This window comes from Drosophila pseudoobscura, chromosome X, assembly GCF_009870125.1.
Source record: "Drosophila pseudoobscura strain MV-25-SWS-2005 chromosome X, UCI_Dpse_MV25, whole genome shotgun sequence".
Lineage (NCBI taxonomy): Eukaryota > Metazoa > Arthropoda > Insecta > Diptera > Drosophilidae > Drosophila > Drosophila pseudoobscura.
Genome location: NC_046683.1, coordinates 19,618,483 through 19,629,266, shown reverse-complemented (window position 1 = coordinate 19,629,266; position 10,784 = coordinate 19,618,483). Strand labels below are relative to the sequence as shown.

Sequence of the window (10,784 nt, the reverse complement as noted above, 5' to 3'; positions counted from 1 at the left end):
TGCAATTGTCGTCGTCTGGCTGCTAGCGATCGTCTGCTTCTGTAACCCATTGCAACTGAAAGTTGAAGTTGAAGCCGAAGCCGAAGCAGTCCAGTATACCTGTACCCGTACCCGTACCCGTACCCGTACCCGTGCCCGCACCCGTGGGCAAACAGACAACTGGGGAAACCGACCAACAGACCGTCGGACCGACAGACCGTCGGACCGACAGACCAGCCAACCAACGAACGACGCATGCCACAAGAAGAGGCAGTCACAGAGGCAGCGGCCGTGGCAGCAACCGGCAAGCTGTACTCGAACAAGTCGTACTTGGAGCTGGAGTTGGACTTGGACTTGGACTTGGCCGACTGCCACACTGAGAGACTGCCTTGCCGAGAGCTTCGGCTGGGGATCGGATCGCATCGTATCGTATCGGATCGGTCTCAATGTAAAGAAGAAATTTCGCTGCCGCCGCCGCAGCGGCAGAGCCGAGCCGCTGCTGCTGCGCATGCGAAGTGTTCCGCTACGAGAAAGCAGGTGTATGCAGCATTCGGCGCTAACCCACGGCGCGGACCAGACGCGTTTTCAGACGAAGCTCAGGCCCCCTCCAAGTGTGCGATCCTACCGTAATCGAGACCGAATCCACATCCGAGTCCCAGAACAAGCAAAAACCAAAAACCAAAAGCCAAAAACCGATAACCGAGCACCCAAACAAACAAAACAAAAGCGAATGCGAATGCGAATGCAACCAACACACAAAAACCGATCCACAAGCAAAGAAAGCAACACACGGGCAATAACCGTTTATCAAAAGCGGTTATCAAACGATCAACAAGTGACCACACGCGATTCTGTGTCCTTTTTTTGAGCATTTTGTTGCCAGTACTTTTCATTTTTTTTTTTTGATTACTATTTTTTTGTCTGTTGAATCGGTGGAACTACGCGAGTGTGTCCACCACAGAGATTAAGTGCTGCACTTAGACGGCTGCTGACAGTTAATTGACCGCGTGCAACTTGCAATTAACCGCAGTCACTGCGCCTCGTGCCCCGCCCGCCACGTGACTCGTGCCCCTGTCAACCCATCATCAGCAACACCATCGACATCGACATCAACATCGGCATCGGCATCAGCATCAGCATCAGCATCAGAGGCAGTCGAAGAAGCAGCAACAGGAACAGTAACGGCTACTGCTACCAGCAGTAAGTGCAACAGTTTTTGAAAGTTGCCTCAGAACGCAGAAGTAGACGCATCCTGTTCGTTGGCATTGCATCGGGAATTTGGAATTTGGAAGTGGAACTCGAGTTCGAATTGGAACAGCGAAATCGGGCCAACGGCGTGGAAGGTGAGTGCAGAAGGTCCTTGCGAGCAGCGCACCCGGAAGTGGAATCAAGCCAAAGGCGAAGCAGAAGGAGCAAAACACACACTCTGAAATGTATACTGAAATGATAAAAGATATCACAGTTTAAAGGAACCTCCCCTGTACCTTCCCTGTACCACCCCTGTGGATGGAGACCTCTTTATAAGTTTCGTTTCTGTCTCAAACAGAAAGTTCATTCCCACTCTTCTTGAACTATGTATCTACGAGTATCCTCACTGTATCGACCAACTTCAAAATTGAAGGGTTCCTCCACTAGCAGTCGAACAGATTTCAACGAGAACATTAAACATTGAATTCGGGTAGAGGACGGGGACATGTTCAAGGTCACTGCCAATCATCCTCCTCCGCATCTCACATCACTCTCTCCGTCTCCTCAGCCATTCTTAACAGATTTCGAATCGTCTGCGGACTTTTAATTGGCCAACTATGCATTCATACGCATACGTATATTTGTCTGGGCCACGGATGACCCACTTCACTTATGGGGAAACCTATTAACACTTCTCACCTTGCCGCAACCCCAACCCCAACCCCAACCCCAACACCAAGTCGAAGCCACACACATCACTTCACCTCTCTCCACCAGTTTTGGGCTGGCGGTGGCAGTGGCTGTGCCAGTGGCGGTCATTAGGCAGATTCTTTCTTCAACTGTCGTCGCTTCTTTTTCCCTCTCTCTCTCTCTCTCTCTCTCTCTCTTTCTCTCTTTTTGAGTTTTTGTTTTCACTTGTCTCCCGTGGGTGGGGAGCTGAGGAGAGTTGGCAGGGAGTGGAGAGCAGACAGAGACAATCAATCATCATTCAGCTAACTGGAAAATCGCTAATAAATTGCAATTAACAGCAAGCACTTTCATGGATGGTAATAATGATGTTAATGGGAGAGAAAAAGCGAAAACCAAACAACAATTGAAGCACTTTCTTCGGTTCTGCTTTACCCTCCATTTCTCTTCCCCACCGACTGCCTTTTCAACTGTTTCTTCTTCTACTTCTCCCACACACACACACACACACAAACACACACACACCTACTGTAATCCTATGAAAATATCAAATAATGTTCAACAAATTAATTACACATCGAACAACAGCACCAACAGCAGCAGCATGCAACACACTAATCCAAAAGAGCAGCAGCTGCAGCTGCGGCACCAACAACAGCGCTGCAGACAACATCCGCGGCAAGGTGGCAAAGAAATCGGTGCTAAGAAGATTTGGCTGCCGCTTATCATTTTCCTTTCACTGCAGGTGAGTCGAAACGATGCAAATAATTAAAATCAATTTAAGCCTAAGCTGCAGACACAACAGCAGCAAGCAGCAGCAGCAGCAGCAAAACCAACAGCTTATAAATAGATAATTCACATTAAGTACTGTCCAAACGAGACGGCAGCCACTCTGCAGCTTCCTGCACAGCAGCATTTGCGGGGGGAGGGGGGTGGTCTCGTAGTTTCTTATTTATTTATGTGTTCTTCGTGGATTTGAAAAGGCAAAAAGGATGACTTCTTTGGACTAAGGATGCCCAAAGTATAATGTTAGCATCTTATGTATCGTAACAGGGACACTTTACAGCACTGACCACTGACCACTGACAAGGCTGTGGAAGTGCTTGAATATTCAAGAATAGTAAGCTAGTAGCTGAAGTGCCTATATTTAGTACAAGCCCCGCTACTAGTACTGCCTTCAGTTCAAACCAGTAAAATCTTAAAATAGTTGGGTAATCAGAGGGGAGCTTCAAGGCAACTGCTTCTTCGTTTAGCCAGTACTTCATCAGTAAGCAGCCGGCTTAAGCATCTCTTCTCCCTCTCCCAGTCTGTCTGACTGCCTAAATGCGTGTGCATGTTAGTGCCTGTGCCTGTTCCTGTGCCAGTGTCTGTGTCTGTGCCTGCGTCTGTGTCCGTGTGTGTGCAAGTGAAAGAGCAGCCAGCCGCCAAGTGCTGGGAATGAAATGGAATGGGATGGGATGGGATGGGTAATTGCCATGGCCTCGTTTTTCGCCTCAATTGCACGCGTGTACTCGGTCCCCCTCCAGAAAGTGTGATTGTGTGCCACGTATGGATGTGTGTGTGTGTGTGTGATACATTTGGCAGTAGTTCCTGGTGCATGTTTTAGGGGAATGGTGCTACTTGAAAGTGAGTTTTATCACGGGAATCAAAAAACTGAGTTCGTATTAGTGATTTATTAGCCACTTAGGAAATAAGGTAATTTTAGCCAAAAGGGACTTGGAAGACGGCGAGGATTTCCTCCGGCAACAATAAACCATGGACGGAATGTTATTAGGAAATTTAGAAAAATAAAAGGAAAGGGGAATCAGCTATATTGCAGCTGAACTAAATGATTAACCAACACTGGACTGACGTAATTACATACATATGTACGTGCTACGTATAGCATGTAGAAACCAAATCACGCCTTATTTGATAATCCTTTTGATTCATTGAAAGCATTTTCCAACCCAGTCCCTCCCCGTTTGACATCCGCCGGCGACAGACGCAGCCACAGCCATAGATACAGGCGCAGCCACAGCCACAGCTACAGCCACAGCATTCCTTTCTCTTTTGTTGTGACTGTTTCCCCGGGAACATATTAAAATTCCATATGCATCCGTGCCTCGGTAATACCCATCAGAAAATCTCTTGGCACCACAGTCGTGACGTTAGAAAGTTTCGTTGTTTGTTGTTGTTTGCTGGGATGTATGGATGTATTCTGGGGCGATGACACAATTTGCGATGGCCGCAAGCCGATTTCCCAATCCTTATGGACTTTTTGCTTGCTTTGGCCCATCGCCAACACCAACACCATCACCATTCCCAACCCCAACCCCATCTCCACATCCATCTGGACTTCCTTTTCGCTTTCATGTTCGGGCCGCACTGCGAATTGCTGCCAAACTGCATAGCGTTCACCTTTGACCCCGCGCAATGAAGCTCTCAAGTGGCTGCCAAATTCCTTCCTTCCCCCCTGCAGATTCTCTGCTAATGTTTCACTTTCTCCCGATTTGGTGCGCTGCCAGTCAGACCCCCAAAGCCAGACAGCATCTCAAGAGCTTAGCATTGGTCGAGGTCAAGATTAGCAACAACAGCCGGCTTTGGATTTCCAGCTTCATCTTCAGCTTCAGCTTCAGCCTCAGCTTTGGCTTCAGCTTCAGCTTCATACCCGTCTCCAACATTCAGCATCCAGTATGTAGCGTACTCGTACCGTACGTCTCCTCATTAGTTGTCCCCACTTGCGATTACAGCAACGAAACGAACCCGGTACGGAACGTCGGGAATGCAAACACGCTCACGATAATCCCATACTCTGATATTCTGATACTCCGGCGGACACTTGCCAGCACTGAGGCACTTGGCACACATTTCAATTAACGCAGCAGGCGGAGCCTCTCCCAGATGGACTCTATGAGGATTATTGGTAATGGGATTTGTATGAGGATAAGGCAGAAGGAACCGAAACATCGAAAATCAAATCGAATCTTTGGGTCTTGTTTGGTATTCAAGAGGCGCTTCTGCTTCTGCTTCTGCTTGTGGGCCGCTCCAAATCACGTTCCATTCCCGTTTCCGTTGCCGTTCCCGTCGCGACGATAAATGTAAATTTTATTATAGAATTTTTGTTGCTTTCGGTTCGGTTCGGTTCGGTTTGTCTTGGGTTTTGGGCTTTGGGTAACTCGTTTGGCAATTGCCATTTACCATTTACCTTTTTTTCGTCAATCGTCTGCCGCGCTTGCCACATCACTTTCTACCAAACAGGATTGGTTCAGGATGCCTCCGTCGTTGCGACATCCCCGATGCACCGCGTTTCGCGATGGGAGCTGCGGCTGTGGCTCTGGCTGAGGCTGAGGCTAAGGCTGGAGCTGGATGAGATGCTCTCAGATGCTCTCGCTGCCTGGAGAAAGTTGTTTTTGGCACTGCGGCACAGAGTTGCAGACGCCAGACGCAGCGACAACCATTTGGGATGGCAGCGCCACCATCAGCAACAGCAGCAGAAGTACTCCTTACTGGACATCAGCACCGTCGTCCACCTGTCCGCAATAGCCCCAGTGCAACTGTCTCCCCCTGACTTCTATAGCCTTCTAGATGTAGCCAGCTAATTGACTTAATGGCTGAATCAGTCAACATCCTAATACCAGCAAAGGGAAGCCATGCGATGGGATCGAATCGAGGAAGAGAGCTCCTTTCGGCATGTACAAATGAAGAATTTAAGGTACAGATTAATATAAATAGTTGAAACAGGATATACGACAGGTTATATGAAATACAAAGCGATTGATTACGTGTTACGAAGATGGAGTTAGGGTGGATACAGCAATAGAGTGGATTCAATGGATAATCAATTAAGTTAGATAAGAAGTGTAGGATAATGTCGAAAGCTAGTGTTAACGATGAACGATAGGCACATGGGAGTATGCTGTTGGGAAAGGGTCAAAGGAATAAATTCAATATTGAGTAGAAAGTTGGACGATAGAAATCGATCCACTACAAATGGTGAGGATATGTGATCGATAATGGCTCGATAATAGAGCACATACATACATATGTATGTACATACATACTCGTATCATCCGCTGCGATCACTCACCTCAATCCAGCGATTCCGTCTTGATCTTGGTCGTGGTTCGATTGTTGGCCGCTGGCTGATGGCTGATGGCTGTCTGGTTCTAGCCTTGACATCGCCTTCTTTGCCAGGCGGATCTCCATGACAATTGGGTCGCCTCGCATTGCATGCCGCATGTGGCACACAGCCACTGAGCGAGGAAGATGAAGAGAAAGAGTGGCGGGAAAAAAGCGAAATTGTTGCAGTGGCTTTTTCTCGTGTTTCTCTTTTTTTTGTTGTCTTGTCGTTTTCTTGGCGTTTTTTTCTGCTGCCGCCTTATGCAATTGAGTTGCATGCCGCATCCGCCACTGATGCGCCAATTCCACTTGACATTCTCCGCGGCAGTTGGATGTTGGATGTTGAATGTTGCTGCAGCAGCAATTGGAGGCAGCTTAATTTAGAGAGCAGACCAGACCATTCATGATTTCTTTCTTTCTTTCTCTTTACCCGGAAATGGGTCGCAGGTTGCTCTGGTCTTGGCGGACGACGTTGAGGTGGTGAAGGCCATTGCTGGCGGACCCGACGACGACCTGGCCCTCGCCCTATCCGAGCACGAGAACGAGCTCGACCAGATGGCCCAGGAGTCGGAGCAGGAGCAGCAGCAGCAGCAGGCTCAGCAGCAGATGCAAATGCAGGTCCAGCAGCAGCAGCACCAACAGCAGCAGCAGCAGCCACCTCCACAGTCGGTGCTGGTGCCCAAGGTGCAGGTGCACTACCAGCACAACATGCCCCCGTCCCCGCCCCAGTTGGGTCTCACACTGCGCAGTAAGTCATCGCACCCCCACCCGCACCATCCGAAGATCTGAGCCGACCTTCTTCAACCTTCCACTTCATAGGCAACCACCAGAACATTCCCCTAAGTTTTGGCCAACCCTTTGGACCTCCGCCGCCGCCTGGAGCCCAGTTCTACAAAGGACCACCCCCACCGCCCCAGCGCCAGTCCCAACAGCAGCAGCAGCAGCAACAGCAACAGCAGCAGCAGCAACAGCAGATGCCCCAGCAGGTACAGGTGCAGCAGGTGCAGGTGCCCGACCTGAGTGTGGGTGCCTCCAGCAACAACGAAATCTGGGCCTCGCCCGTGCAGGATATGCCCAAGATCGTGTCGCTGGACGTGAAGTGCGAGAAGAACGGCATGAAGGTGTTTGTCCAGTTCGACAAGCCCTTCAACGGGATTGTGTTCTCCAAGGGCCACTACAGCAATATGAACTGCGTGCATCTGCCGTCCGGATTGGGCCGGACCTCTGCCAGCTTTGACATCGGGCTGCATGAGTGCGGCACCGCCGGGAACACGGACAACTACAGCCAGGGCTACGGACACGATCAGAGTGTTTCTGGGGCGGGGACGGGGGCCGGCACCTACTTCGAGAATATCATTGTAATCCAGTACGATCCGCAAGTGCAGGAGGTGTGGGACCAGGCCCGGAAGCTGCGCTGCACGTGGCACGATCAGTACGAGAAGAGCGTCACTTTCCGGCCCTTCCCCGTCGACATGCTGGACGTGGTGCGGGCGGACTTTGCGGGCGACAACGTCGGCTGCTGGATGCAGATCCAGGTGGGCAAGGGCCCCTGGGCCTCCGAGGTGTCCGGGCTGGTAAAGATAGGACAGACCATGACCATGGTGCTGGCCATCAAGGACGATGACTCCAAGTTTGACATGCTGGTGCGCAACTGTGTCGCCCACGACGGCAAGAGGGCTCCCATCCAGCTGGTAGATCAACGGGGCTGCGTGACCAGGCCCAAGCTCATGTCCCGCTTCACCAAGATCAAGAACTTCGGGGCCTCTGCCTCAGTGCTGTCTTACGCCCACTTCCAGGCCTTCAAGTTCCCCGACTCCATGGAGGTGCACTTCCAGTGCACAATTCAGATCTGCCGCTACCACTGCCCCGAGCAGTGCTCCTCCGAGACGAACCTCCAGGATGTCCATCACCTACAGGTGGGCCCGGAGTCCCAGTATGGACCACCACCCCCGCAGCTGCATGTGGATGCCTACCACGTGGCGAGTGCCATTGGCAAGAGGCGCGATGAGCGCAGGGTTCAGCGTCGGGCCCGAGCCGTGGCCGAGCCCCAGGTGGGTCTGAACCGCATCATCAAGGTGGTTTCCTCCGGGGATCTGACCTTTGCCATTGACGAACAGGGCGGCAACGCCACCAACGCCTCCGGATCCGGCTCGACTGCGCAGACAATGGTATTCCCCGTGCGAGAGGAGGGACTAATCTGCATGACCACGCCGGGCTTCGCCATCACGCTGATCGTGCTGCTGGGCATCCTGGTCACCTCCTGTCTCACGTCTGCCATCCTGTACGTCCGCCTGCGCCCCTTCTCCTCATTCACCGCCAAGGAGCGGGCCGTTGCCTTCACGAATCCCCAACTGGCTGCGGCCGCCGCAGCCGGCGCGCTGCCCGTCCTCCAGCTGGCGTCGCCGGCGGATGTTCAAGGCACTCTCTCCAAGAAGCGGGCGCTGTCATGAGCTAACCCCAACTGTTGCTAGTTCCGGTTACGGTTCCGGAAACGCATGCTGGAACGGACACTCGCTTCGATTCTTGTGCCAGCCATTGGGAAACTGGTTCCGTTATGGGTTCCGCTACTGGCTGCGGTACTAGTTCCGATTGTGCTTCCAGTTCCAGTTCCGGGCCTGGGTACAGTTGCGTCTGCGTCTGCGGCTCTTAAATTTGTAGCGTACGCTTCGTTAGATTAATTTTTGATACAAATTATATAAACATTAAATCAAGCCAAGTTTACTGGGACCCCCCCCCCCACGCTTCACCCATCCCTGCCCATGCACATGCACACTATCTGCACCCGATCGGCACCTCCATTTACACCGCTGTACACTGAGAGCTGTCAAACGATTCCCTGCATTTTCCCTGTTGGTGGCAGTCGATAATCGATTTATTTTTGTTTTAGTTTAAGCCTAGGTTCTACTTCTTTGAGACGGTGCTATGCCATGCCACGCCCCCGTCCAAGCCCACAGTTGTAGCTTTCTCTCACATTTGATTCGACCTTTGATTACTTAGAGTATTTCCGGTAAGACTCTCTTAAGACTTTGTAGACTCACACACAAACACACAGACACGCACACACATGCATACACATCACATACACGTACACTTGAATTAGTCACTAAATATTTTAAGCGCTTTAAGCCTTAGTCTAAGCCGAACATTTTGCTCCCCACTGTCGCCCATTCCCGATGATTTCCGAGCGATGATTTGAATCTACACGTTGTACTACTTACTCGTACAACAGACACATATTGTAGTACTCGTACACCCTGTAGTCCACTTATTTATTTATACACATAATGATTTAATTATTCATACAACACACATATACATATACACATACATATACGAGTATATATGCAACCCTATATATATCTTTGATTTTTTTTGCGTAATTTTGTAAGCGGCGCCAAGAGAGTGAGAAGAGAAAAAGTGTTCAATAAATTGTTTAGAATCCCTCAGTTCTTCATCTTTTTTCTCTCGCCTCTAGGGGGAGATAATATGCCAATAATATCTCCCTCACACTCCCCTACCTCCGCATCATTGAGCTATACCTGGGATGGAAAGAATATACGTAGACCGTAGCCCGCCTTGAGGCGCACTCAATGCCAAAAGAAAGCAGCGTTGAAAACGTAAGAACCAGATCCAATTCGATCCCAAGGTATATTCAAACAGTTGACAGACAGCAGAGTAGGCTATGACGTTTTCGTTTCACTTTCGCCTGACTTTTCAAGTCCGCTTTTGTGCCACGTCCTCTCCGGCCCAGTAGGCGGAAGTACTATCGGAAGAAGTCGGAGCTATGCCCGGTACTAACACAGTTTATACCTATACGAGTATACATACCAATCAATATAATCCAATAAAACAGCAATGCAAGGAAAGCTCCGAAGGAATAATCAAACACTTTAGATTATTTGGAAAAAAACAAAGGCAGTGGTGGATGGCGAAACTTCCCCGTGGACTCGTGGGTATTATATTTGAAATAAATTTGAGCGGCACATAACACATACAACTATTGCCATTTTGGGTTTGTTAAAGTGTGTGTGTGATATAACAAATAAAACAGTCTAATTTTGATAAAATGATGGCATGTTCTGCTTGACCGTCTTGTGTCTTTTGATCTCTGGCGGGTCGCCAAGACCGTCAGCCGTATTCCAGCATATACTTACGGGCTGGGCGGGTCCTCGGCCAGCTTCAAGGACAGCTCGTACAGCCACTTGTGAGACGAATAAGAAGCGCGCTCCTTCAGGTCGGGCAGAGTGAGCACGGCCTTGAGGTTGCGACGTCGCATATTAGTACCTTGGTCAACGATCACCACACCGTCGGCTGTGATCTTGACCCTTCCGGGACGGACCGTAACGGAGGGTCTGCAGTGGTAGTAGTTAGCATCTGAGAGAGCCCGAGAGAGCTTGGTTAAGTTACTTACGAATCGGAAATGAGGTTATTGCTCTTAAAGTACTTGAGGAGCTCCTCGTATTCTGGATCATTGTCAGGTTGTCTGAAACAAGGTGAATCCAATCAGTATGTGGATCGAATGAGACTTACCCACCCACTCACAATTTATTCTGGTCGGACATTGTGTGATCTGCTAAACTCTGCTGACTTCTTACTTGGAAAAATATATTCTTCTGACGAAATTCCGAATGGAACTGATTTGTCAAATCCGACTGTAGTGCCTGGGCCTGCCTGCTGCTTCGTCTGCTCTCCCTCTGTGACACTCTACAAGAATTTGAATGCTATACCTACTGTTCTAATAGTTTTGTACAAAAGTGAGGCAATAGGTCCTAGGATCTCCTCCAGTTTTGTAACACAGTGGCACTGTAACTATGGCACTGCAGAGAGAT

General features: G+C 49.9%; 2 protein-coding genes across 3 annotated transcripts; one reads left to right on the top strand and one right to left on the bottom strand.

The window, feature by feature from the left end:
* Window positions 1-505: 505 nt before the first annotated feature.
* Window positions 506-8,666, top strand: dy (transmembrane protein dusky). Of its 2 annotated transcripts, XM_033383273.1 has the most exons (4): window positions 506-1,322; window positions 2,443-2,599; window positions 6,403-6,703; window positions 6,775-8,666. In XM_033383273.1, exons 2-4 carry the CDS (start codon window positions 2,459-2,461, stop codon window positions 8,403-8,405), a joined length of 2,073 nt encoding a protein of 690 aa, XP_033239164.1. In that variant the 5' UTR covers window positions 506-1,322; window positions 2,443-2,458; the 3' UTR covers window positions 8,406-8,666. The 2 variants fall into 2 exon arrangements, with proteins under 2 accessions (XP_033239164.1, XP_033239165.1); XM_033383274.1 differs by lacking the exons at window positions 506-1,322; window positions 2,443-2,599 and adding an exon at window positions 5,753-5,829.
* A 1,208-nt stretch (window positions 8,667-9,874) lies between these two features.
* LOC6901955 (uncharacterized) lies at window positions 9,875-10,736 on the bottom strand. Its single transcript, XM_002133453.3, has 3 exons — window positions 10,498-10,736; window positions 10,367-10,438; window positions 9,875-10,307 (listed from the first exon to the last, which is right to left on the bottom strand). Exons 1-3 carry the CDS (start codon window positions 10,515-10,517, stop codon window positions 10,106-10,108), a joined length of 294 nt encoding a protein of 97 aa, XP_002133489.1. The 5' UTR covers window positions 10,518-10,736; the 3' UTR covers window positions 9,875-10,105.
* Between the last annotated feature and the right edge of the window lie 48 nt (window positions 10,737-10,784).

Excerpts from the sequence above, each read along its gene's own strand:
- LOC6901955 (XM_002133453.3), bottom strand. The coding sequence starts at position 10,517 with ATGTCCGACCAGAATAAATT. Across the intron at positions 10,439-10,497 it reads ATGTCCGACCAGAATAAATT|ACAACCTGACAATGATCCAG; the intron begins GTGAGTGGGTGG and ends ACCTTGTTTCAG. Across the intron at positions 10,308-10,366 it reads AATAACCTCATTTCCGATTC|ACCCTCCGTTACGGTCCGTC; the intron begins GTAAGTAACTTA and ends CTACCACTGCAG.
- dy (XM_033383273.1), top strand. The coding sequence starts at position 2,459 with ATGCAACACACTAATCCAAAAGAGCAGCAGCTGCAGCTGCGGCACCAA. Across the intron at positions 2,600-6,402 it reads TCATTTTCCTTTCACTGCAG|GTTGCTCTGGTCTTGGCGGA; the intron begins GTGAGTCGAAAC and ends AATGGGTCGCAG. Across the intron at positions 6,704-6,774 it reads GTTGGGTCTCACACTGCGCA|GCAACCACCAGAACATTCCC; the intron begins GTAAGTCATCGC and ends TCCACTTCATAG.